General features: G+C 42.8%; 1 protein-coding gene across 1 annotated transcript; it reads right to left on the bottom strand.

Annotated features, from left to right (window-relative positions):
- Positions 1–26,303, bottom strand: wnt9a (wingless-type MMTV integration site family, member 9A). The gene is made up of 4 exons (XM_021613613.2): positions 26,099–26,303; positions 7,491–7,750; positions 6,918–7,180; positions 1–3,025 (listed from the first exon to the last, which is right to left on the bottom strand). Exons 1-4 carry the CDS (start codon positions 26,299–26,301, stop codon positions 2,540–2,542), a joined length of 1,212 nt encoding a protein of 403 aa, XP_021469288.1. The 5' UTR covers positions 26,302–26,303; the 3' UTR covers positions 1–2,539.

Raw genomic sequence — 26,303 nt, 5'->3', positions numbered from 1 at the left:
AATAAATGACCACTGTAGAGAACCACAGTCTTGGGCAGGGGAGTGTGGAAGCTGTGGGAAGCAGGCATTTATGCTCAGGTTTTCAGCAGAGCCATTATGGTTTCCATGTAGCGTGCAAAGTTCTATGTATATGTTTTGACCATTCTTTATTTGGCATGACTGCTCATTTTCAAAATGTTTGGAATTCAGCTCTAGAGGATGAACCAACCAACCTTCGTTAGGCTAGACTCCCTTCTGAGAGCATGCTGCCTTTTCTGGATAAATCATGGTGGGTCAAATCAGATAGAAATCCTGTGAGCGTCACTGATTTAAAACTGTGGGCGAACTGTAGTCTATCTATCATAGTCGGTGGTCAAAGCTATTTTCGAGGGTATTGGCATGCTATTTACTTGGTACTCGTTTGGCACTTGTTTTTCACTTACTGATGATCACTTACAATCAAAAGTTTACAGCAGCATTGTATTCCATATTCATGGTTTAGCCTTATATTTTATATTTTACCACTTGCCTTCCCAGCATCAAATGTCTTGGTCCTAACCTCCTTATTGCTACCAACTTCCTCTTTAATTGTCTGTGAGATTGTACCATGTGCCTCATTCTTGTCTCTATACCACAGGAGAATAAACCACTGCTTTTTACAATAAACAAAAACATCTGCACTGTATATATTCATAAATACAAGGTCTTTAAATACTTTAAAGGGAAATTATAAAGGGCTTCTGGGGCTTCAGTGCGTAAATGGGGCTATCTTACAATGTTGGGTTCCTCACTCAGTAGTTCATTCTCACCCACTTAAAACAAGGCAAAGACGGTATACCTAAAGGGAATCTAAAGATGACTTTGCATCTGACGAGTTATTGTAGCTGTTTACAGGGTTGGCTCTGCCTTTGCCACCAGTCAATATTAAATGTTAGTCATACAAATCTTACTGTACAACATAATGGTAACCTGCCTTAAAGAAAATTACTGTCAAAACAACACAAAGGGAGATTGTACCTTTGCAGTCACGGAGTTCTGTTAGCTATGCCCCAAACAATGGATAGAAAATGCATAGGCTACAGCTAGAGCATACATTTGCTTTGTTGTCGCAAACACATTTTGTCACCATAATACACCTTAAGCTTCAGCAGGACTATCTGTAAAAGACCGCATTTGCCTCAGGGTGTTAATTTTGAAGCCATTTTGCAGACATGTCAAGATGGATTTTAGTTTCCATAGCATCATACTGTTCATTTTCAACCTCAACCATTTATCCTTGTCAATCAAATGGTGCACTCTAGAGAGAGGAAGGAAGGATATGAGAGTGTATGTATAGAAATAGGGGTTACATTTCTCCTGTACCCATAGTTTGCTGTTTTCTTTACTTTATAGTAGTATTACTAGCAAGATTGGCTTTTCCTTTTTAAACAGAGTGCTAACTAAGTACCAAGAAGCAAGGTGACATAGTTGGGTTACTATTACTTAGAGCATTAGTCAGCTGATTGGAAGATGCATTCTCTATTGGTCAAGTGGTCGGTCTCCTGTTGTCATGGTGACAGTAATAGACACTAGACTCAGAAAAGCAAGGCCATTCTCTCATTGAACTTTCAATTACATGCAGATTTTCAGTTTTTCTTTTTACTCTTTCTAAATAAGTATAGTGGTTTCAGTTATTCCCTGAACATTAGTTGAGTTCGCCCAAAAGTAGCCTAAAATTACTGGCAAAAAATATATAATTTCTGTACTCAGAAATGTATTCACCAACAATTTCACTCTAGCGAAAAAGAATCAAAGACAAATGAGCGTGTTTCCTCTCCTCGGGAAGGAGTAGTCCCAAAGGGTCCATAAATGATCCACAGAGAGACACAAAGGACACAAATGTGCTGCTTTCCAAAGGGCCTTGTCAAAAGAAATTATAAAGCAAAAGAGAGCGAGAACACACAAACAACAATACATTTGTGTAGTTAGTGGTTTGTTTAAACATATTCAGAGAAGTGGCAAGTGTATATAATATCATTATAATACAATTTAATTTATTTACATACATATGCATACACACATTGGTGTGCGAGTGTAAATATGTGTGCGTATAATAAATCTTACACCCTGTCTTCTTAACAGTTTCAGAATATGGTTGCCATGATTGCCATATGAGTTGTCATTTGACTCCCCTGCACCCTCACTCGCCGCCAACACACACATTTCTACATTGGGCAAGGCCCAAAAGCCAGTCTTTTACCATTACAGTCATTCTATTGGATCCTCATTAACAGCATGCTAGCCGGAGACAGCTGCCAAGTGCTGCGTTTTCTCACTGACACATCTGACTGGATGTTGAATAGGCGAGGTAGCCTTTATCCAAGGCTCTAACTCTGCAACCAGAAAGCATGAGACACGTGTTGACCCGGTTGTCAGACATGGCCAATCTCCTGCTGCAACCCCAACCCCCATTGGCTGGGGCCACAGGGCATTAGAACCAAACCCACACGACAGAAAATCCCTCAAAGTGCTTATAAAGGTCCTCCAACTCCATTGTCTTGCTCTCTCCTCTAAGACTGGCCTACCCTTTACAGGTGTAGACCTCCTCTCTCTGCGTGCACTGCTTGCATTCGACGTAGCAGCACCAGCGCACCTGACACTGGCATGGCCGGGTCACCACGCGGCTCTGGGTATTGTGGCCCCTGCCGCAGCAGATGGCATCGCAGTTCTTGTCCTTGTAGCACTTCCTGGCCGAGGTGCCTGGCGAGTACTTGCTGGGCCGGCAGAAGCTGGGCGAGTCCTCGATGTGGAGCAGGTCCATGGTGCGTGGGATTGGGTCATTGCTGGGGCCTGGTAAGGGCTGCTGCTGGGGCCGGGCCTGGGAGATTTCCCCCTCCCCCGTGGCCTCGTTGGTGGAGCTGCCCACCTTCAGAGAGGCCTCGTAGCGCTGTTTCAGCTGCTTGCCGATCTCATGGAAGGGCGAGAGCTGCCTCCAGCATGTCTGGACGGTGCAGGAGCCTGAGACGCCATGACATTTGCAGGTAGTCTCTACCCCGGCTTTGATCACCTGGTGGTGGGAGAGGAGAGGAACATACAGACAGTCAGCCACCACAGGGGATCAAAGGGACAGCCTGAGAACAACATAAAATCAACTTTGACCGACTTTATACTTTGTATAGTAAGCAATGTTTCAAAGAAGAAGAAAACTACCTAGATACTCACCTGTAATTTCTACAGCACAATGGGTCTATGTAATACGTCCTAATATCATAATTAATAACCACCAATATGAAGACTTTACTCATATCATACACGGGACATCAATGTATTAAAATGTGATGAGCACCGAGGCCATAATGATATTTTCTGCTGATACTCCCACCACAGAGTTAGATTATCTAGAGGCTCTACTTATTGGTGATAAACTGTCATTAACATAATAACAATTTACATGACAACATTGTCACACTGACGTCACTTCCCGAACAAATACCAAAACATGTGGTACACTATAAGCAATAATTTAAAAGAGAATCTTTGTGGGTGGGAGTGACGATACATCCTGTTATGATAATATTGGGTAATCGAGCTTGCTTAAAGTCATCATGGTTATTACTAGTACTAAGTAGAGGACATAGCTGAGGCACTTTTTCTGAAGAAAAGATCCCTTGAATTCCACAGCCATGGGAAAGAAGGAGACAGGATACCCAGAACCTGGCCCCTGTTCTTGGGAGACAGGTCCATCTCTTTCACCAGGCCAACTCCATAATACTGCAGTTAGGCCAGCACGTAGAAAGCTAAACAAATCTATTTTATGTCAAATATGTTGAGGCCCGAAGATTTCTCAAAATGCATATAATGGGATCTATTCAACAGATGGCATGGAATATGGACTCAGTTCAACTTGAGAGACCACTTCTGACAGTTAATGTTCGACAAAGTAACATTTTCAGGAGTGAAAGGGTTGTTGCTTGGTCAGATACAGCACAACAGTAAATAGTACACGTTGCGACATAGCTTGAACTCTCTGTGGCAGGCAATGGTTCATTTGTGTACAGCTCAGTCAGCATCAACTGACCACAACATAAAAAAGTTGTGTGAAAATCCATAATGCATATTCTCCAAAGGAGGCTTGGACTGGACAGACAGTTTCTCTCCGGTTCTGTTCTCACACACTGGGAAACAGCTTGGGGGATAAGAAAGACGTGGTGCATATTCGCCACACTTGCAGTTCAGTTCAGGAACATTTGAGATGTCAGCTTTAAACTGTTCTAGGGATGCATAGCCCAGCACATTCCAAGGTTTGTGCTTCATATGGGACGTGGTACACCTCACTACATGTGCATATAAGAAAAAACCTGAACGAAAACAGCGTTGTAAATCTTTTATCACAAATCAAACATCCTGAGAGAATGGATTTGGAGAGCCAAGTTGAAGAGGAAGAGCACACCATGGGTCTTTGGGGAGAGCTTTCTGTCTGCTAACAATTGGGGAAGTGTGCTTCTGCTATAATTTAAATTCATACTAAAATGAAAATGGCCACAATATGAGAAAATCTGAGTAAAGCTAGCGGATGCCAGGACCTTGACTTTGCTTTGGCTTGACAATTTAAGACCATTCTCTCTTCTTTTTGATTTTACTATTAAAATCACATCCAAGCTGAAAAACCAAACCCTCGTTCCCTCACCACAAACAATTGTCTACTCCCGCCAAGGCACAAACGAAGGCTATTATCTCTCTAATTTGAGAAGGAGAACCAAAGGTTGATAAATGAGAGTTATCTTATTTGACTGAATTTAGCAGTCAATATAAGTGATTTAGGCTGGCCTTTCATCTTCCTATTAAGTGGGTTCTTTAGAATCTATAGTATGTGTTTAATAACCACAGCATGTGGGTAAATGTTTCTCTGTTGACCACTGGAATGTAGTCATAAAAACTCTGTCATTGTTATTCCTCTCGAGGTCACATTAAATTCCTATCTGGTCATTTTCACTGGTTCTGGTAATTTTGCTGTGTCTTTTTGACTGATGTCAACTTAGAGAACAATAATTTAACAACCCAACATTATATATGTAGAGATGTGTATGTAGGAGAATATATTCACCCTAGAATACGCCCATAGAACTCAACTATCTCAAGAGAGGGCAACGCATTCAGTAGCTCTACAAGGCCTAGATACAGTGCCTTGCGAAAGTATTCGGCCCCCTTGAACTTTGCGACCTTTTGCCACATTTCAGGCTTCAAACATAAAGATATAAAACTGTATTTTTTTGTGAAGAATCAACAACAAGTGGGACACAATCATGAAGTGGAACGACATTTATTGCATATTTCAAACTTTTTTAACAAATCAAAAACTGAAAAATTGGGCGTGCAAAATTATTCAGCCCCCTTAAGTTAATACTTTGTAGCGCCACCTTTTGCTGCGATTACAGCTGTAAGTCGCTTGGGGTATGTCTCTATCAGTCTATCATCTATCAAAACAGCTTGAGCTCAGTGAGGTTGGATGGTGAGCATTTGTGAACAGCAGTTTTCAGTTCTTTCCACAGATTCTCGATTGGATTCAGGTCTGGACTTTGACTTGGCCATTCTAACACCTGGATATGTTTATTTTTGAACCATTCCATTGTAGATTTTGCTTTATGTTTTGGATCATTGTCTTGTTGGAAGACAAATCTCCGTCCCAGTCTCAGGTCTTTTGCAGACTCCATCAGGTTTTCTTCCAGAATGGTCCTGTATTTGGCTCCATCCATCTTCCCATCAATTTTAACCATCATCCCTGTCCCTGCTGAAGAAAAGCAGGCCCAAACCATGATGCTGCCACCACCATGTTTGACAGTGGGGATGGTGTGTTCAGGGTGATGAGCTGTGTTGCTTTTACGCCAAACATAACGTTTTGCATTGTTGCCAAAAAGTTAAATTTTGGTTTTATCTGACCAGATCTCTGACCAGGTCTCCCAGGTGGCTTGTGGCAAACTTTAAACAACACTTTTTATGGATATCTTTAAGAAATGGCTTTCTTCTTGCCACTCTTCCATAAAGGCCAGATTTGTGCAATATACGACTGATTGTTGTCCTATGGACAGAGTCTCCCACCTCAGCTGTAGATCTCTGCAGTTCATCCAGAGTGATCATGGGCCTCTTGGCTGCATCTCTGATCAGTCTTCTCCTTGTATGAGCAGAAAGTTTAGAGGGACGGCCAGGTCTTTGTAGATTTGCAGTGGTCTGATACTCCTTCCATTTCAATATTATCGCTTGCACAGTGCTCCTTGGGATGTTTAAAGCTTGGGAAATCTTTTTGTATCCAAATCCGGCTTTAAACTTCTTCACAACAGTATCTCGGACCTGCCTGGTGTGTTCCTTGTTCTTCATGATGCTCTCTGCACTTTTAACGGACCTCTGAGACTATCACAGTGCAGGTGCATTTATAGGGAGACTTGATTACACACAGGTGGATTGTATTTATCATCATTAGTCATTTAGGTCAACATTGGATCATTCAGAAATCCTCACTGAACTTCTGGAGAGAGTTTGCTGCACTGAAAGTAAAGGGGCTGAATAATTTTGCACGCCCAATTTTTCAGTTTTTGATTTGTTAAAAAAGTTTGAAATATCCAATAAATGTCGTTCCACTTCATGATTGTGTCCCACTTGTTGTTGATTCTTCACAAAAAAATACAGTTTTATATCTTTATGTTTGAAGCCTGAAATGTGGCAAAAGGTCGCAAAGTTCAAGGGGGCCGAATACTTTCGCAAGGCACTGTATATCAAACGCCACTATCAATCAATCAATAACTAAATCACTCAATCAATCATTCCATCTGTCAATCAACCATCAACTATTCATATAGTCCTTTTTACAGCAACAGTGGTGACGAGTTGTGAGTTGTGGTCCCATCACACGAATCAACAATATCAAATGCACTGCATCATCCAACACGGCTCCACTCTTCACTCACCTTCATGCCCACATTAGTGTTGTGCATGTCCACGCGGGCACGCAGGTCCTTGTTGGAGCGTTTGCCCAGGAAGTCCTTGACAAACTTGTTGCTGTACTTCAGGTTGTCTCCACAGCCGCCCCACTGCCAGGCCTTGCGGTTCTCCAGGTCTGGTGCTTCATCACAGGTGCAACGCTCCATCCGCCCGGCGCTACACGCCTTGGCCATGGCGTGAGTCAAGCCTGCTGAGGAGACGGCATACAGGAAGGCTGTCTCCTTAAAACCTGGAGAGAGATATGGAGCAAGGGGAAGAATCAGATATCAGATATCAGTTATAAGCTACCAGCGTCCTACTGGGCGCTCAAAAGAAACCATTGAATGTTGACCTCACATTAAAAATAACCTACAACACTCTACTGTACTATCTACTATGGCCATTCAACGTTATACCATTCAATGATGGCAGCATAAATTGCAAAAATGTCTCTCCCCCTCCACCCATGAACATGAGTTATCTGCATGCTGAAAAAGTTTAACTCAGAACATATTACATGTATACTGATGTATGAAGTTGAGAAGCTTATCTTTCCCTACCTCTCTTTAAAATGTTGGCTCTGTAGCGGCCCTCTAAAGAGCAGTTCCACCTCTCGAAGCGGAACTGGTACTGGCACTCCAGGGCGCTCATGCTGATGGCCTCCATGAGGGTCTCGGCCACACCCGGGTCTCGTCGACACATCCGCCTCTGCTTTTTCTCCAGTTTGAGCCGGTCGCACAGCTTGTAGTGGGCCCTGCCCACGTTCTCCTCGGGTTGGGAGCTCAGCGGTAGGATGGACAGGGGTTCATTACCTGTCAGTCTGTTGGAGACAGAGAGAGATACCCGTTAGATACTGTCAGATTCTCCTGCTGTGCTCCTGCTGGCAACGCTTTGACCCAAGGGCCTTCCTCAAGTTTATTCCAGGCATTACCTGTCAATTTGAGGGAAGAGAGGGAGATGTTATACTGTAACACACCATTAGAAGGGTTCAGAGAATGAAAAATCAACTACGGAACACTCAGTCAGTACTGTGGACTGGAAATGTCAAGAAAATAGTATGCTAAGTCCCAGATATAGAAGGCTGACCTTTATGGTCTAAGTCAGAGCTGGTTAATGTTCGAGGGATTTCGGCTGCCATTTTTTGAAGGTTGCATTTGAGTACAATGGTTAATGTTCCGGGGAATGCAATGTTTTCTGGAGATTGAGATCAACATTCACCATGTCTGTGTATATAGCACATTCTCAGCAGCTGAAGAACGTTCTGTGCTGATTTCTCTCTTTCAGGGTAGCTACCGATAAGGTTGCTAGTCATAACATCGCTGGCTAGCTAGCTAGATTGATACAGAGTGGTTAAAGGACATGATATGACAGATTTAAAACAATGGTCCCACACAGTCAATTTGACCGTCACACCACAGGCATGCTAAACAGTAGCCAACCAATGGAGACCTATCATATCCCAGAGACTAATGACTGTCACTCACGTCAACCAGCGGTGTATAGATTTAAACATGATCACACAGCGGGCTTTACAGCCTCATTATATAATCCTCATACAAACTTTCAGTGTTCATGACTCTAAAGCTGCAATTCATTTGAAATATAATGAGGCTAAGCTTTGTTTCTAAACACGGTATAGGAGAACATGTGGTAGAGTTGCACTCCTTTCGTCAGTTTATTTTAAGGAAGCGTATATAAAACACACAAGCTAGCCCGGGGTCTGCCGCATAGCTGGCAAAATCCTCCCTGACTGACCAGCGTTCTGAGGTTGTGATGGATAGGCAAAGCAGAGCATTACTTTCACACAGAGACGCAGGGGACATGACTGTCAGTCTGTGACCATGTTGGTCACACCATCTGACAGAATTGGCAGGGTAGATGTTCATTATGTGCAATTTCAGGGCCACTTTTACACCGTTAAAGTGAAAGAGAAAAAGAAATGGATTTACAGAAGAATTCACAAACAGACTCCTACAACGGACCCAGGCACATAATATGCCATTACTGAAAGAGTTTGATGCCTTTACAATGTCAATGTTTCCCTGCTAATATTGACACCTGCTATATTTGACAACAATCTGGGGTTGTCCTGACAACAGCCATCAACAAGGGATAAACATATTAGATTTACTCTGGAGGTGACAAGGAGAGGTTGTTTTTCTTCTTGTCTCCTCAATATAACTTCAGTGCTCTGCTCAGTGCCATACGGTGACCTGTCTCTGGCCTCTGCCATCAAAATGTTGGCATTCAGCAATGTGCCTTGAGTGAACTTCCCTTCCATCAATCTCAATAAAACAGCAGAGGTTTATTTTATCTAATGGGTTTAGCATGTCACCAGACAGAAAGCTGAGGACAGGATCCTATTTTAGTTACCTTGTCATGTTCAAGTGAATCTGGTGTGTCAGATTTGGATGACACAGTTCTGATCTCATTCACAAAACAATGAACTGATTGCACCATGCACAATGAGAGTTCCATGCAGACATCACCAGTCACATGGGCAGAACAGGAGGCAATAGCTAGTCTAATGAGTAACTATGACAAGTGAACCGTACAGTAACTCTTCAGTGAGGAAAGATTCCGTCCTGGTCTATAAGAGTAGGACACAAGCTAATGAGAGAGCGAGTGAGCAAGACACAGCCAGCCAGCCAGCCAGCCAGCCAGTCAGCCACTATTAGCATTTAGCTAGCGTGTTCCTGATGCCAATGAACCAGAAACCTATTCAATTCAATTTCCAGCCCATGAGTCATTTGGGTACAACTATTAACCAAAGTCACGGCCATAGAGATTCCTTCCAGATGTCCCAGGCATAGACCATGTTGCAGCGAATGTGAACACTGATTGATTCACAGTCTGTATCTCTTAGAGTTACTGGGTACTTCTGTCATCTGTGTACATCTCTGTGTACTCCTTCAAGTCAATTGTGCTACATGTTCACTTTATGACCTCATTTGACTTCTGTCATTCAGAGCCAAACGGCCTCAATGAAGAAGTCACAGAGGTCATGTAACACAGAGAGAGAAATCTTTCAAAACGGATAATAACTGATTGTGAAGTGTTTCCCCTGGAGTCTAAAACCATGACAAATATGGTCACATACTGCATACCAATATCCTATTATGTTAAGCCTATGTTAGCTTACGTTATTAGCATGTTATTACACATTTTCTGTGGAATACTATACAGTGCTTTCATAACCTACTATGTACATGGCATGCCCCATATGAAGAACATGATCTCAACAGTCCAGTGGTGTAAAGGGCAGGTTTTGCGATTTGTGTATTCAGATCAGGTCAAATGGCTCCTATCTCTTTTTTTTTTCAAAACATGTTTGCCTTTCCTAACTTGTCTGACAACTATGAATTTTTCTAATGGAAACCTTACAAGCTGTGTCTTGACAGAAATTGTTCTCCTTTAGGGAGTAAAAGAGCTTAAGTACATAGTAGGATAGTCTGGCCTGACTGTGCCTCATTATGTACCGTACGTGTAGAGATACAAATGCTATCTTTATTCATCTTAATTGTTATTCATGTTGATACTATGTGTATCCACTAATGTATGTCTACAACACAGTGAGGATAAAATAAATAACTTATCAACTCCTGTTGATAAATGTGTACATTGACAACATTTTCACAACACTTCTGCAGTGGGCTGAGGCTCAATATTTGAATGATGGCAACACCATTTAGAGTACCTGCTTAATTCATTTCTACATGCCACCAGGAGAGCCAAGAGAATGGAAACTCCAGCCATCACTCAACAAGCCCTATGATACACAGTTGAAGTCAGAAGTTTACATACACTCATTAAAACTCATTTTTCAACCACTCCACAAATGTATTGTTAACAAACTATAGTTTTGGCAAATCGGTTAGGACATCTACTGTGTGCATGACAAAAGTACATTTTCCAACAATTGTTTACAGACAGATTATTTCACTTTTAATTCACTGTATTACAATGCCAGGGGGTCAGAAGTTTACATATACTAAGTTGACTGTGCCTTTAAACAGCTTGGACAATTCCAGAAAATGATGTCATGGCTTTAGAAGCCTCTGATAGGCTAATTGACATTATTTGAGTCAATTTGAGGTGTACCTGTGGATGTATTTCAAGGCCTACCTTCAAAATGAATGCCTCTTTGCTTGACATCATGGAAAAAAGAACAAAAAATTGTAGACCTCCACAAGTCTGGTTCATCTTTGGGAGCGATTTCCAAACACCTTATGGTACCACGTTCATCTGTACAAACAATCGTACGCAAGTATAAACACCATGGGACCACGCAGCCGTCATACCGCTCAAGAAGGAGACGCGTTCTGTCTCCTAGAGATGAACATACTTTGGTGCGAAAAGTGCAAATCAATCTCAGAACAACAGCAAAGGACTTTGTGAAGATGCTGGAGAAAACAGGTGCAAAAGTATCTATATCCACAGTAAAACGAGTCCTATATCGACATAACCTGAAAGCCGCTCAGCAAGGAAGAAGCCACTGCTCCAAAACCCCCATAAAAAAGCCAGACTACGGTTTGCAACTGCACATGGGGACAAAGATCGTACTTTTTGGAGAAATGTCCTCTGGTCTGGTGAAACAAAAGTAGAACTGCTTGGCCATAATGACCATCGTTATGTTTGGAGGAAAAAGGGGGAGGCTTGCAAGCCGAAGAACACCATCCCAACCACGAAGCACAGGGGTGGCAGCATCATGTTGTGGGGGTGCTTTGCTGCAGGAGTGACTGGTGCACTTCACAAAATAGGTGGCGTTATAAGGAAGGAAAATCATGTTGACGCAACATCTCCAGAAATCAGTCAGAAAGTTAAAGCTTGGACGCAAATGGGTCTTCCAAATGGACAATGACCCCAAGCATACTTCCAAAGTTGTGGCAAAATGTCTTAAGGACAACAAAGTCAAGATATTGGAATGGCCATCACAAAGGCCTGACCTTAATCCTATAGAAATATGTGGGCAGAACTGAAAAAGTGTGTGTGAGAAAGGAGGCCAACAAACCTGACTCAGTTACACCAGCTCTGTCAGGAGGAATGGGCCAAAATTCACCCAACGTATTGTGGGAAGCTTGTGGAAGGCTACCCAAAACATTTGACCCAAGTTAAACAATTTAAATGTGTGCTACCAAATATTAATTGTGTGTATGTAAACTTCTCATCCACTGGAAATGTGATGAAAGAAATATAAGCTGAAATAAATCATTCTCTCTACTATTATTGTGACATTTCACATTCTTAAAATAAAGTGGTGATCCTAACTGACCTAAAACAGGGAATTTGTACTAGGATTAAATGTCAGGAATTGTGAAAAACTGAGTTTAAATGTGTTTAGCTGAGGTGTATGTAAACTTCCGACTTCAACGGTATGCCTGAAACATAATAACATACCAGCTTTACTGAACTTAGATATCGCTGAAGGAATGAAATAAGCGATGTTGCCCAGGAGATACAAAGTGGAACTGATTATTCATGAACTTGACACTCTCAGTAAATTAAGTACCTGTTTTTAGAGAAAAAGAAAATAAAAAATCCTAGAGATTTGACAGATGTAAGCATCACGCTCCTGAAGTCTGTAAGAACAAAATAAACGTATAGCCTTTGTAATGTACCGTACACAGCAATTCAATTATGTTAGGCACAATGGTTGCTCATGGCATAACTCCAGACCGTTTGCTACCGGTTGTGCTAAACTATACATGGGTGTGCCATTATTACTAATAACAGCAGTTTTGAAACTCCACAGTCTTCATTTTCTCAATCCTGTCACCATGACATGTTACATTCCTTAGTGGACACGACACACATCAGGAGCCTCAACCACTACTGTAACTATCACAGTCTCCTCAGTGTTAACTCTCCATAGAGCACAGATGCCTGGCTGGCTGCCTGCGTGGCCCTGCGGCTATCCAAGACAAGAGTCAAATAAAATGTAATTCCTCAAAAGTGTCTGTGTGCTGTGACGTCTGTCTATCCGTCCGTCAGTCTGTCCATCTGTCTGCTTGCCTGTGTGTCTATCTGAGACACAAAGAAATTCTGAAGCTGGAGGGAGGCAAGAGACAACACTGATTCTTTGGGCTACTGCTTTGCCTGCCTAGCTGTGACTGACTTCCACACGAAGGCATGTTTTTATCCAGTTACCAAGAAGGCTGGGGGGCAAAGTGCGGATAGGAGGAGAGATTTGAGAAAATGGAGAAACACGTCAGGTCTTGCGAGAAGAAGCCACTGTGGCTCCTCTTGTCCATGTTTCCGCCATGTGTCAGACCAGTGTACATTAAAATGCTAACACAGATGTGCTTTAATTCCAGTTCCATTTCTGATATCTACAGGAGGAGCTGAGAGGAGGCTATCGGATTAGGTTTTAAAACACTGATTACTTCTTAGAGCTATCCTCAATATGCACTATGGTGGTCATGTTACTTTGAATTGTGCTGCTGCGTGTTGCCTAACAAGCACATTTGAAGAGGTGTTAGACAAAGAAGGAGAACCAAAAACCGTAAAGGCAAACTAGCTAAAGATCTGTTTAAAGATCACTTTACCTCCATAATGTGACCTATAGGAAACCCAATGCAACACACTCACTCAGACGATGCTGAGTTTTGCAGAGCCCAGTGTCACACACTGCAGTGTGAACTCATTTAACTCACTCAGAACAAAGGATGGAGTCGAAAAGGAGAGTATTGTGCACATACAGTAGCACTCCAGAAACTGATCTTGCAAGATCTTTGGTCTGAAAGTCATTTTTCTGTTTCTAGGAACACAGGAGTTCACAGGTTCTGAGTAGGAATAATGGAAAGCACTGCCCAACAACAATATCTCAATATCTATGATCCTTAAACATAACAAACAAACAAAACTACAGGGTGTACATGGTAAGAGGGTAAGGTATATGTTAACAAGGAGGTATAGTTTGCAGTGTAGTGAGCTACTGCTGCTAGGTCTTACACATTAGAATATAAGAGCATGTAGACCTGTGTTTTTCTATCATGAACTGTTTTCAGAGGCTGTTTCTGTTTGAGGTGTTGGCCCAGCAACACACATGTAACATAACACGAACAGAAAAATAATAAAGTTCACTATTATCCTACGTGAGGTAGGATTCTTACTGCTGTTTGCTCAGCTTTGCTTTTTCCTAACACTCACTCATTCACTCACTCATACACTCCTCACTCACACACAGACATCGTCGACCGAGGCTTCAAACAAGGCTAATCTCACTAGTTACCTTGCCTTCTTCCTCCCTGCCTGTGCCTTTAACGGTGGAGTTTGTTTAGGCCTTTCTCTCCACCTGTCAACACTCCCCATTGCCCATGACATTTACTTTATATACATTTTCCAATGCACAGGATGGCTGAGTGAAAACGACTCATTACGCAGTGTGTGTGTGTGTGTGTGTGTGTGTGTGTGTGTGTGTGTGTGTGCGTGCGTGTGTGTGTGTGTGTGTGTGTGTGTGTGTGTGTGTGTGTGTAGCCACACAGCCCTGAATCCCTGGAGGAAATCATTTATTCAGACTAAACTTTGCCGTCATCACCCTTCTGGCTTCGTGTCAGAGCACCTACCAGGACCCTGTCCTGGACTGCTGCTGCACTGGTTGATAATATGGTTGTTAATGTCACTCTTCATCTGGGGTTTATGAAGCGTTTATGAAAGGTTATTAAGGCTTACATGTGAAGGGGTAGTACAAGAACATTTAACATAATCAAATATTGGCAGCTTGATAATAATCTTGATATCACATAACCTTTGGTCTAATATTGATCATGCTAATGAGTATGTGATGAGTATGCAATGACTCATTCATTACAAACATATGCAAACATGCCGAGATGCTGGCGAGTCATTCACACTTCATAACATCAGTATGTCAGAAAGGCAGTTCAGTACAAAATCTGCAGTCACAGGGGACTAATAAAAACACATGTTGTGACACAGAGAGCTGCAGTGCAACTAACTGATTGCTCTATAACAAATTTGCTCTTGCTGTTGTGAACTACTTCATGAGTAAGTGATGAACGTAAGACAAAAACCATAACTATTGATTTTTAGACCTCCAGATTGTTCATTAATAACAGTGTCAGGCTACATTGGCTTTGATTGACATCTAGTGATGCTGAGTGAGAAAAACAATAACTGACCCCCCTACTCCAATCAGATCCATGCTTTTCCAGACTGCAAACCATTGGTGGTTTTGAGAGTTCCAATGGGCATTTGGTACATTACATATTACACTTGGCTGTAATATGAAAATACAGTATTACAATCCCCATTGTCTTTCGCCAATGGCTATTCTGGTTGCACACACTGGCGGACTTACCATTAGACAGAAGAGGCCTCAGGCCTCACATCATTAAGGGGCCTTGTTAGCTGGGCATAATAAAACAATATATATTTGAATTTGTATTAATCATTTCTCTGCTTGCTCCATACTCGGATCGAGGAATAATAAATGAATAAATAAATAATCCCCATCAAAATCTGAATGTTTTGTACCAAAGCTGTCAGACAACAGAATAAACACGTGTGGGAGTTAGTTTTATGAGGAGCACAACAGTAGAAATAACTGGGGCATGTACTGTATGTTAAATAAAGCATACCCAGCCAACTTGACACAACTGTGGAAGCATTGGAGTCAACATGGGCCAGCATTCCTGTGGAACGCTTTCAACACCTTGTAGAGTCCACGCCCCCAACGAATTGAGGCTGTTATGCGGGGGGGGGGGGGGGGGGGGGGCAACTTAATATTAGGAAGGTGTTATTAATGTATGGTATTGTCAGTGTGTATCAAACAGAGGCTACTGAAGGTTAGACAAATGTGCAGCTAGTGTGTACCCTTTCACCATCTCCATCCCACTTGACCAACAGGTGTGGGTGTGCATGTGTGTGTGCATATACTTGCATGTCTGCATTTGTGTGTGTTTGTGTGTGTCACGCACGTGCGCATGCATGTGCGCAGCATTTGTGTGCCTGTGTGTGTGTGTTTCTACGTAAAGTCAACACCTTTAAGAGTCAAGAGTCAACCCTGGCTGAACCCTCCTGAACAGAAAAGCAAGAAACTACAGTTTCTCATTCAGTCTCAACTTGCTGGTTTTGTGGTCTGGTGTCTCTAAGGTCAACTCCATCTCCCCTCTCTCCCTCCCTGTCTCCCCTCTCTCCCTCCCTGTCTTCCCGCTCTCCCTCCCTGTCTTCCCTCTCTCCCGGTCTGCCCTCTCTCCATCCCTGTCTTCAATCTCTCTCTCCCTGTCTCCCCTCTCTCCTTCCCTGTCTCCCCTCTCCCTCACTACCCCCCTACCCCCACTACCCTCCTTTCTCCCTCTCCTCTTCCCCCCTTTCCCGCTGTGTCTCTCTCTCTGCTTTCCCTCTCCTATCCCTCCCTCCCCCTCTCACGGGGCTGCTCTCCCCGTTCCTCTCGCCCTCCTCACCCCTACCTACCCCCAAAGGCCAATTTAGTCTAAACGAATGCCAATCCCTCCAGCTGCTGGCTCAAAACAAAGCCTGTTCCCAGAGAAAACAAACCACCCAGCTGTCTTACGAAAGGTAACCCAAAACAATGGCATCCAACCAGACACAGACAGACAGACAGACAGACAGACAGACAGACAGACATGTGAAAAGTGAGCAAGGCAAGCATACAGAAACAGGTTCCATATTAAAAAAGCAGCCCCCGGTCCATATAATCCTATATCAGCACTAAGACCTCCAAGACTCTTTGTAAATACAAGCCCTGGGGTAGTTCACCTTCACCCCTCCCTGTCTGTTAGGGACAAACTACCATGCTCAACTCAGAAAAGTATAAATGTGATCTAACCCTATGGTGGTAGCCAGGCTATTGTAAAGATAACAGGGGGAATTTTTAAAGAAAATTTGGGCTAGGTGTGACCTCTGGAGGGCACAAGCCATCGTCCCACCTGGTGTCTCATGGGCCAGGCCCTGCCAGAGGTAGTAGGGATGTCAGTGTGGTATTCTCCCTCTGGCCTGGTCTGAATCCAAGGCTGCTGCCTAGGCTATGTACTACTACTGACTGAACAGAAGCTCGAGTGAAAGAGAGAAAAATCAACATTCCGACTGTGGTATCCAAGTTATTGAAAATGTTTAGGTCCACATTTGATCTGTACTGGTGTAGATGACCTACACATAGTTCATAACAACTTTACCAAGTCAACCAATGAACATTACTTTGTAATTGTTGTCATCGTACTTTGCATCATAATGCCCAAGTTGAGTCACAGTTCTGATATGTCCCATTTGGGAAGGTGACTAGAGGGACAGAGATGGCATCATGCTTGGTCACATCCTGTATAGGTCAGCTGTTGAAGACAGGGGACTTCCCTCCATCCCTCCCTCACCCCCCTCTAAGACTTAGTGAACAAGACTTTGTAGTGTTAACAGACTAGGCATCATATCTTCCCCATTCAGGGAAGGTTCATTTTTCAAACGATAATGACTTACTAAAATGTAAAGTTATATGGGTCTGTTTTGGCACAGAGAGGGTGTGATATGTGTCATGTACTGTACAGTATCAATCTCAGGCCTTAAGAAGCAATAGCCATATGACTCAGTCCTCTCTCAACCAATGGCCGATCTTAGCTTTACCTCCTCAATAACCTTTTACTCTTTCCCCCATATCTGGCATAAATTCCAAGTGAAACAGTGTCATTAAGTCTGTCAAAAGGAGGACATGCATCTCCATTCTCAACAGGGCATAGCTCTGCTCTGTCCTTCCAGCCCTACTGTACAGCAGTCAGGACACACCCTCTACCAGAGTCATTATCAACTAAACTATAGTCTTTAATCTAGAAAATGAAATACATCAGCAGATTCTTATTTCCCAATCTTTTATTCCAAATGCTACCCTGATCTGAACTATTGGCTCTGTAGCCGTGGAGCGGTCTGTACTGTATGCATACAGTACGGGGTTGGTTGGGGAATGAGACCATGGAGTTTGGTAAGAGGTTTAACTGCAGTGTGAGAACTCAAGGCTCCTAGGGTCAGCGGCTCAGTTGTAGTCACTGTGTGACTGGCACAGATTGGGCGCGCCACAACAGTGTCCACATGACTCCCCTGTTCTAGCAAACGCCATGGCACAGAGCAGCGCAGAGCACCCCTGTACCAGCACACTGACTGACCGGCACACCTAACACGTTCAGCCACGGCACACATTCATACACACCCACCGCATTCACACACCATTCACACACCATTCACACACACACGCTCACACGAGAATCAGACCACCACTATTTGGTAAGAAAGTGAACCTGTGTATTTTAAAAGTGTACTTTTTGATAATACTCTGTACAATGGTTAATTGGTTATGCAGATTTTAGATTTGTAACACACACATTTACTATTTTACTCTTACTGTACAGTGGGCATTTCACTTCAAAGGGGTATCCAAGCATGTAAAGTCAAACCACTATCAGAAAAACAATAGCTGTTTTCAACCATGCATTAGCAGCTGAAAGACTGGCTAAGTTTAGTCATTATTAACGGTTATTTACAGTTTCTACTGAGAGATTGCAAGGTTTGCTTTCTTCTCTCTCAATCAGGGAATTCAAATATAATTACTGGAAAGCCAGCAGAAGCTAAATTCAATACTCAAGCTGTAAAGCCAGTAAGGGTGGTAGTGGTAGAGTATATTGTTTACACTGCAGTCCTAAGTAGAAACATGAATGAATGAAGGTGATAAACTACCGTCCTGTAGCTACACACTGGTTATAACATCAAGGTACTAACTCTTAGTTACAAGTGAAGAGATGTCATTTTGGCTCACTTTACATTAAGTACATCCACCTGGATTCAATCAGGTCATAATGAGATTCATATGGTGTTCCATATGGGTAAGAATCAACATACACTGAGAATTTATCACCCAATAAAATATGAATTTACTTCATGATTCTGACTTTGGTTTTTGCTAAACATTCCGAGACCTTAACTCTAGATTCTACATGTAGATTCATTTCTCAAGGACTTGTATTTGAATTCCAGCTATGGATCAGAGACAACATGGGGTAACGTGCTGCTTTGTGCTACCTGCCTGTATGGCAAGACTGCATGTAACTGCATACGACCTCCTTGAACCCATCACGACCTGAAAATGAGGTAAGAAGAGTAGAACAGATGACTTTTCGAAGCCAGAATCCAAAGCAAGCATTTGTCAATCTGGCTCATCCTGGCTGGAGACAAGGGCCACACACACACACACACACACACACACACACACACACACACAGACACACAGGCGTTCTCCCACAGACTTGGGTAAAAGAGGAAATTGGCCTGTGGTTAAGGACGGAAAACATATGACATGGCAATCCTGCTAATTAACGTCAGATCATCAATCCCAGACCACTAAAAGCATCATGATTCTATATTGGTTTTCCTGTTTTGCAAATTTCCCTTGTCGAGGCTATGTCCCGAGCCCCATCTGTAAAGAACATCATGTGTCTAACTCTATACCTTCTGTTACCAATGAGAATTATTTTCCGTTCCATATCTGCGAACTACCAGCCATGAAGTACACAGCTGACTGGTAAAGGCTGGATAGGAGCAGGAGCCACTCCCTCCTTTTAAAAGACAATATTTCTTAACTGTGGTCGGTCTCGGCATGCTGACGATACCAGAACCTTAAGCCCTTCGGATGTGAGTGAGCCAACACATATTTTAAAGACCTTCCCAAATGCAATAATGCCATGTAATCTTCAACATATACAGTAAAACCATATCATTATACTGTACAGAGTGTATCCAGATTATCCACTACCCAGGCCACTGCAGACATCAACTAAAACCTTCACAACAAAGGTGTGTGTGAGTACGCAAACCTCAAAATGATTCAACTCAAAAATATAACTAATCTCACTCCAACAGGCAACATTTGGTAGAGGGGCCATTTCCATGACAGACTGCCTTAACCTGCTATTCAAGGAGAAATTAAGTGGAATGAATTCTTATTTCTACATAACAATACAGCAAGGCCCTGCTGTGAGTGGGCTGAGTTGAGTGACATTGGACATGCAAGTGGATCCAAGTCAGCCTTTTGTACTTTACATTTATTTTGACCACAACAATTTTTTTTCCTGAATTTGTACTTAAGCAGTGTCCGGTGCTTTTAGATTTGGCTGTTTTCACATCTCATTTCCAACTCTCCTAAGGTTTCACAAAGGGGTTAAAAGGTGCTGAATGAGTCCTATCCTGGGCTCCAGAAAGAGGCTGCTCCCCCCTGTGGTGGCTATGGGCATAGCACCCCTTTCACCAGATGCTTCGTGGGAGGACATAGACCTAACTCTACACAGTGCAAACTCTTACTCATAAGACAAGCTTGAAACAATGCTGTGCCAAACATACCAGGATGGACAAAAACACAAAGATAACAAAGCTCTCTCTCTCTCGTTCTGTATTCACAAAGGGCATATGGGTGTTTAATCTAAGCCTCCAGCAGGTTTGTGTGGTGTGATCTCACCACTAGCCAAACTCCATGTGATCACAGCTAACCCCAAGCAGCCAGCGCTAAAAGAGAATCCTATCTTCTTGGCTCACGGTAAAGTGATACCCTTTGAGGTGTGGCTACAGCCACAGGATATCCTCTGAAGTTGGGAAATCCCTCTATCCCAGGCAGGGAACGCTTCCCACTCTGCCTGCGCCCTGCCTGTGAGCTAGCCTAGTGTCAGGGCTAATCAGTGCTTAAGGCTTCTGTAATGAGAAGCCCGCCACCACTGTCTGCCAGCCTAGCCCCACGCCAACGCCAGCCTTTATTGACTGGTAATCACCCTGAATCTTTACACAAACCACTGGTATACCAGCAGCAGCACGCACATGAGGGGAGCAGGGGGAAGTGTTTACATGGAGACTGGCTGTTGAGCAGCCTATAACCTCTTGTTTCATCTCCATACAACACTGGAAGCACACCAAATGGAGTTTGAACCTGGTCTTCCGCCCACCACAACAGTGTTAGGACGCTAAGCTAAAGCCTAAACATTAACGCTGGAGACAGTGGAGAAGCAGCACAGTGAGTATATTGAAGGCTACAAATGAATCTGCTTTGTTACGTTGTTTTAGGCATATTGCGACTTCCTCTTAATAATGTGGCTGAAAACAATGACCTTTGGGAGCTGGAACTGAGGGCAGGGAACATAAGGCTGTCGAAGCAATAAACAACCCTATTAACACTCATTGTGATGCCTTAGTGCAGGGGTTCCCAACCCTTTTTCCTCAGGGCCCCCTTTTTCACGTTTAAAAAATGTCACCCAAACACACTAATACAATACCAGTTTAATTTTATTCATTTGAGGAACTTAGAAACATTTTGTTTTGAAGATCATTTCCTGCAATTCTACATATATACAGTAGTTTAACAAGACTCACGACACATTTTAGGTAGGCTATTTCATGATAATAATAATAATAATCATAATCATAATCATTTAGTGCTCCCGAGTAGCGTAGCAATCTAAGGCACTGCATCTCAGTGCTAGAGACAGCACTACAGACCCTGGTTTGATTCCCGGCTGTATCACAACCGCCCGTGATTGGGAGTCCCATAGGGCGGCGGACAATTGGCCCAGCATAGTCCGGGTTAGGGTTTGGCCAGAGTAGGCCGTCATTGTAAATAAGAATTTGTTCTTAATTGACTTGCCTAGTTAACTAAAGGTTAAATAAATAAAAAACATATAGATAATCATAATCATTATGGATAAGGAAAATAGTTGACACCAAATGTTATTCTGCTACCAAATATGTTTTATGATGATAACTTATATGAACCCTCAATTTAATTATACATATTATCTTTTACAGAAAGTGATTAGATCAATTGAAAGCGACAGTCACACATTGTATAAGATTACTTTCCAAGAAAATAACAATTTATTTGACTCCTCGACTTTAAAAGGTTGTAGCTCAGCTTCTGAAAGCCATAGAGACAAATCAAAGATATTCCCATGTGCATCAGAGTCACGTCTTCCTCTGGCATTTTACCGTTTGTTTCTAGCCTAAAGCATTGTGGATTAATGCATCATTTTATATTGGTATAAACAATTGTGAATTGTAAAACTAATTACATTTAAAAATACATTTAATCCTCAAATCAAGGAAAGTTCCCCCTCCCCCCCCCCCCCCCCCCCCCCCCCCACCCACGAAACATTGGCGCCCGCACCCCCTATGTTGGGAACCCCTGCCTTAGTGATTGGTAATTCACCATACGTAGCGTAGCTGTGGGTATGATTCCTGTATATCCCGCAGCACGTAAACTAAATAAAAACAAATGTCTGTTTGAGTCAGTTTAAGGCTTGCATTGAATGCAGTTTACAAGACCACAAAAGGCCTTTCCATGGGCCAAAAGTAGCCTTTAAATGAATGAAGTTAGCTTGTTTAACAGCATTCTGCTGAAACTCCTCAAGGTGAACTCTTCAGCTGGGGTCAACTAAGTGAACAATCTCACTCCCTTCACTTCTCGAAAATACAACCCAACAAAGAATATTCCAGCAAGGTACAGTATTGTCTAAGCATGAGAATGAAACTGCAGCTAACTTCCTCAATGGTAAGCCTAATGATACTGGGCTGTGAGGGAGAAGCAGCACCTGCCACAACAGGCTCTACAGGGGAAAGTAAATGAGTGCTCACATTCTTGTGGTAAAGGATGACAATTTGAGTGGGTGCTTGACCACGCTAGGAATCCCACCCCACCTTCTGCCGCTGCAGACTACGGGCAACAGAGACGGTGTGTTTACTTTACACTTACGCTCCACCACACTCGGGAAATTGGGTATGCAACATCGACCATCTATTTTGAGTAAATCAGTACCCAGGAAGAAGGCCGGAGGATGTGCTGTCCTCGTGCTCATGGCAGATATTTATTTGAACAAGTGTGTGTTAGTATGTATACTCCACTCAAAGTCAGACAGCCCAGGTACAGTGTGTGTGTGTGTGTGTGTGTGTGTGTGTGTGTGTGTGTGTGTGTGTGTGTGTGTGTGTGTGTGTGTGTGTGTGCCTGTCTGTCTGTCTGTCTGTCTGTCATGGGTAACCAGGCAGGGAGTCTGCAGAGCTAGTGGGCACTGTCTGAATGGAGGAAGGAGGCCAGCGGGCTGATCAGAACAGGCTTTTCTCACTGTAGGAAGTTGGTATTGGTCTCAGTAGGGGGCAGACGTGCTCCCCTCTGAGATGATGCCTGGAGAGGATAAAACACGCTCAGTAAGGGACTTGGGAACAGTGGACTCTTGGGTGTGTGTGTGTGTGTGTGTGTGTGTGTGTGTGTGTGTGTGTGTGTGTGTGTGTGTGTGTGTGTGTGTGTGTGTGTGTGTGTGTGTGTGCGTTTGTGCGTGCAGGCAAGTGGGCATGTGTGTTGCACTAAGTGTCAGTGGTGTCCGGTTTCTGGGTAGTCGGTTTGGCTTTGGGGCAGTATCAGAAACATTTTCTGTGTATCTATGGCACCTATGTCATCTGTTTGTCTCATGTTCTCTGGTTTAAAGGGATAATTCATTCACTGACACTCATCTCATTCATAGTATCATCACATCCTCACACCAAAGGACCCTTTGCGCTTCAATCTTATTACATGCAACTGGTTAGTTATTGAGGGCCAATGGTTATGTTGTTGGATGGTTATGATCTACCACTATGTCTCTATACCTCAAAAGCTCACTTGATACACATGTGCGATGATGTGGTTTCTATACCACTGGGCTGCTGAACAACTCTCACATGTATCATTTTCAAGACAGCATAACAGTCCAGACTGAACTAGCATAGGTCTAAACTTTACAGTAAGAACACTAAGTAATGACAGTTACCCTAACATTAGGGGTTACTTATGTTTATTATCTGTAATAACATGTCGGATTTATGGTGATAGTAACTTCCTCTGTCAACATACTGTACCGGTCAGGGGACATAACCTTTTCAGGAGTGACACATTAGACCTAAACGGACACTCCTATCATATCACACAACCTCTGGCAATGCAAACCATGATCGTGATCCAAAAAGTAATTATTTCCAAACAGCGCTATTCCTTGCTTCCACCCTAGTCCGCTTTGTCCGGTCCTTCCTAATTTATTGGTTTCCTTATATGAGATCTGAGAGAAGGTTAGACCCAATTCAGCAGCCCCTGAGGCATAACAAACCAGTTTACTGCTTCATAATGTCCAACGGGTCCTGGAGGGCCCCTCCCATCCCTGTGTCCCCCCAATGGTTCACAGCTAAACAATGCCCTTATCGTATATAGGCGGCAGGTAGCCTAGTGGTTAGAGCATTGGGCCAGTAACCGAAATGTCGCTGCTTCGAATACCCAAGCCGACAAGATGAATAACCTGTTGATGTGCTCTTGAGCAAGGCACGTGACCCTCATTTATTTCAGGGGTGCCGTACTATCGCTGCCCCTATAAAATAACACATTTCACTGTACCTATCTTCTGTATATGACAATAAAACATATATATTTATTTGATACCCCTGGAACTATACTGCTGGTGTTATCACTGACTCCACTCCACAATTTGTCAAATACAGGTTATAAAGCCCAGTTAAATAAAGGTTAAATTAAAATACAATTAAACCAGCCTAAATATTTCAGTGCTGCCAGGAGTCCACATTTGTTAGTGTGAATGACTCAAATCAACTTCATGAGATCTATTGTTTGCAACACAAGGTGGTGGGGATTACTTCTGTCATCAACAATCTATTGTTTGTATATTTTAGACAGAATGTGATTGGAATGATATGGTGTTCATGGTAGAATAAATTATCCCTAAAAATAATATTACGTTTCTGACTGAACTCTCATAGTTGCTGTAAGGTTGCAGGTGCCACTGAGAATAGATTAGTGATATATAAACCACCAACTGGGAAGGAACTTTGTGTTATAACATATCCAAGCTACAACATGCCTGCTGTAGGCTACTTGTATCCTTCACACAAGAGATTTGAAGGTGATATTGCATTTCTTTTCTTGCTATCTATAGGTTAATGGTCTTCCAAGGAAGTCTGAATCCTAATTAATGAAATTCATCAGAAAAGACCAAGGCTGCCAGTAGACTCGATATATTGAGGTGGTCATAGCAGGCTACACCTTAAAAACGAAGGCGTTCCCTGGGAATAACGTGTTTAATTGTTCCTTACATTTAAAAAATATATATACTGTCCTTGATATGATAGTATCTCATGAGATTGGGCAACGAACTGTAAATGCTGGATACATTCTTTCAAACTGTTTCTAAACTTAGTGGGAGCGCGAACCATATGCCAGAATTTTCTCTATATCGATGTTTATGCTAGACGGGGTGTTTTCTATGCAAGCTGAACAGACGTTTCAGACACCGGTTAAGTGAGCTGCATTGCTTTATTGTAACCAGCTGTCGCGACTGAAGCCTTCACTCACCTTTCGCCCCATGTCTGTTTTCAGAGCCGACTTCAACAAAATAATCACACCACTCTGCTACTTTTCATTCAAATATGCCTGATAGGCCTATCAATGGCTTAGCGTAGGATACCTGTCAGAAGACTAGTAGCTTTTGGGATCAACTTTCTGTTGAACAACACTTACATAAGGGTTTTGTCAAAACTAGCCCTATTAGATCCATGTGAATGTGTTAGGCAAATACATGCTGTGTGTCTAAACCTGCCCAGAGACAGCTGATTATGGTTATTTTACTGTAGATAATCCCAACTCCTACTCCCCTTAAAAATATATATGTTACAGCATATTACCCACCCCAAAACCTTCGGTAGCTTGAGCTATTACACCGGTCTGTAAACCCACTGCAATGCCGACTAATTAATCTCACATCTACCTGCTCTCACCACCCGCAGTGACAGCCTACTCCGCTACCCAAGTGTCTCTGAACTGACAGTTCTGTGCAACAATGTTGCGGATACTTGAAATAAATCACAATATAGCTACAAGGACACCATGCAGTAAATAGCCTAACCTATTCATTTGCACCACGTTTGATATTACTAGAGGACACATCAACAGGGATGAATGAGAGTGCCATTCTTATGCCATATTTACGCGATACGAAAGTTGAAACAATTGAATGAACCGTATGCTAATATAAGTAAAGCAATTTATCCGCTCTATCAACGTTGCTCTAAGAGCGCATGATATCTCGTAATAAACTCTAATCAACGACAGTGTCATGAACATGTGGATGGATACAGTGCCTACCCGAAATAAGCTGTTGTCGGTCCGGGCAAATTGAAAAGGTACACTATAACTGTGAACGATAACCATCCCAGGAGTAGGTGTCCATCCAGCATTTTGCTGCGGCTCCAGGGCAGATCATTTCGTTTCTCCTGAGTAGCTGTATAAAATCCCTTGTTGTACGTTCGGCACTTCTTATAGAGAGAGGACATTTGCGCTCCTCCCATTA

Source organism: Oncorhynchus mykiss, chromosome 8 (genome assembly GCF_013265735.2).
Source record: "Oncorhynchus mykiss isolate Arlee chromosome 8, USDA_OmykA_1.1, whole genome shotgun sequence".
In the NCBI taxonomy this organism is placed as follows: domain Eukaryota; kingdom Metazoa; phylum Chordata; class Actinopteri; order Salmoniformes; family Salmonidae; genus Oncorhynchus; species Oncorhynchus mykiss.
The sequence above is the reverse complement of the archived record's forward strand: the minus strand, read 5'-3'. Positions and strand labels throughout refer to the sequence as shown.

What these genes read in the sequence shown, in the direction of transcription:
- wnt9a (XM_021613613.2), bottom strand. Translation starts at nt 26,301, where the DNA reads ATGGGAGGAGCGCAAATGTCCTCTCTCTATAAGAAGTGCCGAACGTAC. An exon ending in CCGACAACAGCTTATTTCGG is followed by an intron (nt 7,751 to 26,098) that starts GTAGGCACTGTA and finishes TGTCTCCAACAG; the next exon opens with ACTGACAGGTAATGAACCCC. An exon ending in ACACTAATGTGGGCATGAAG is followed by an intron (nt 3,026 to 6,917) that starts GTGAGTGAAGAG and finishes TCCCACCACCAG; the next exon opens with GTGATCAAAGCCGGGGTAGA.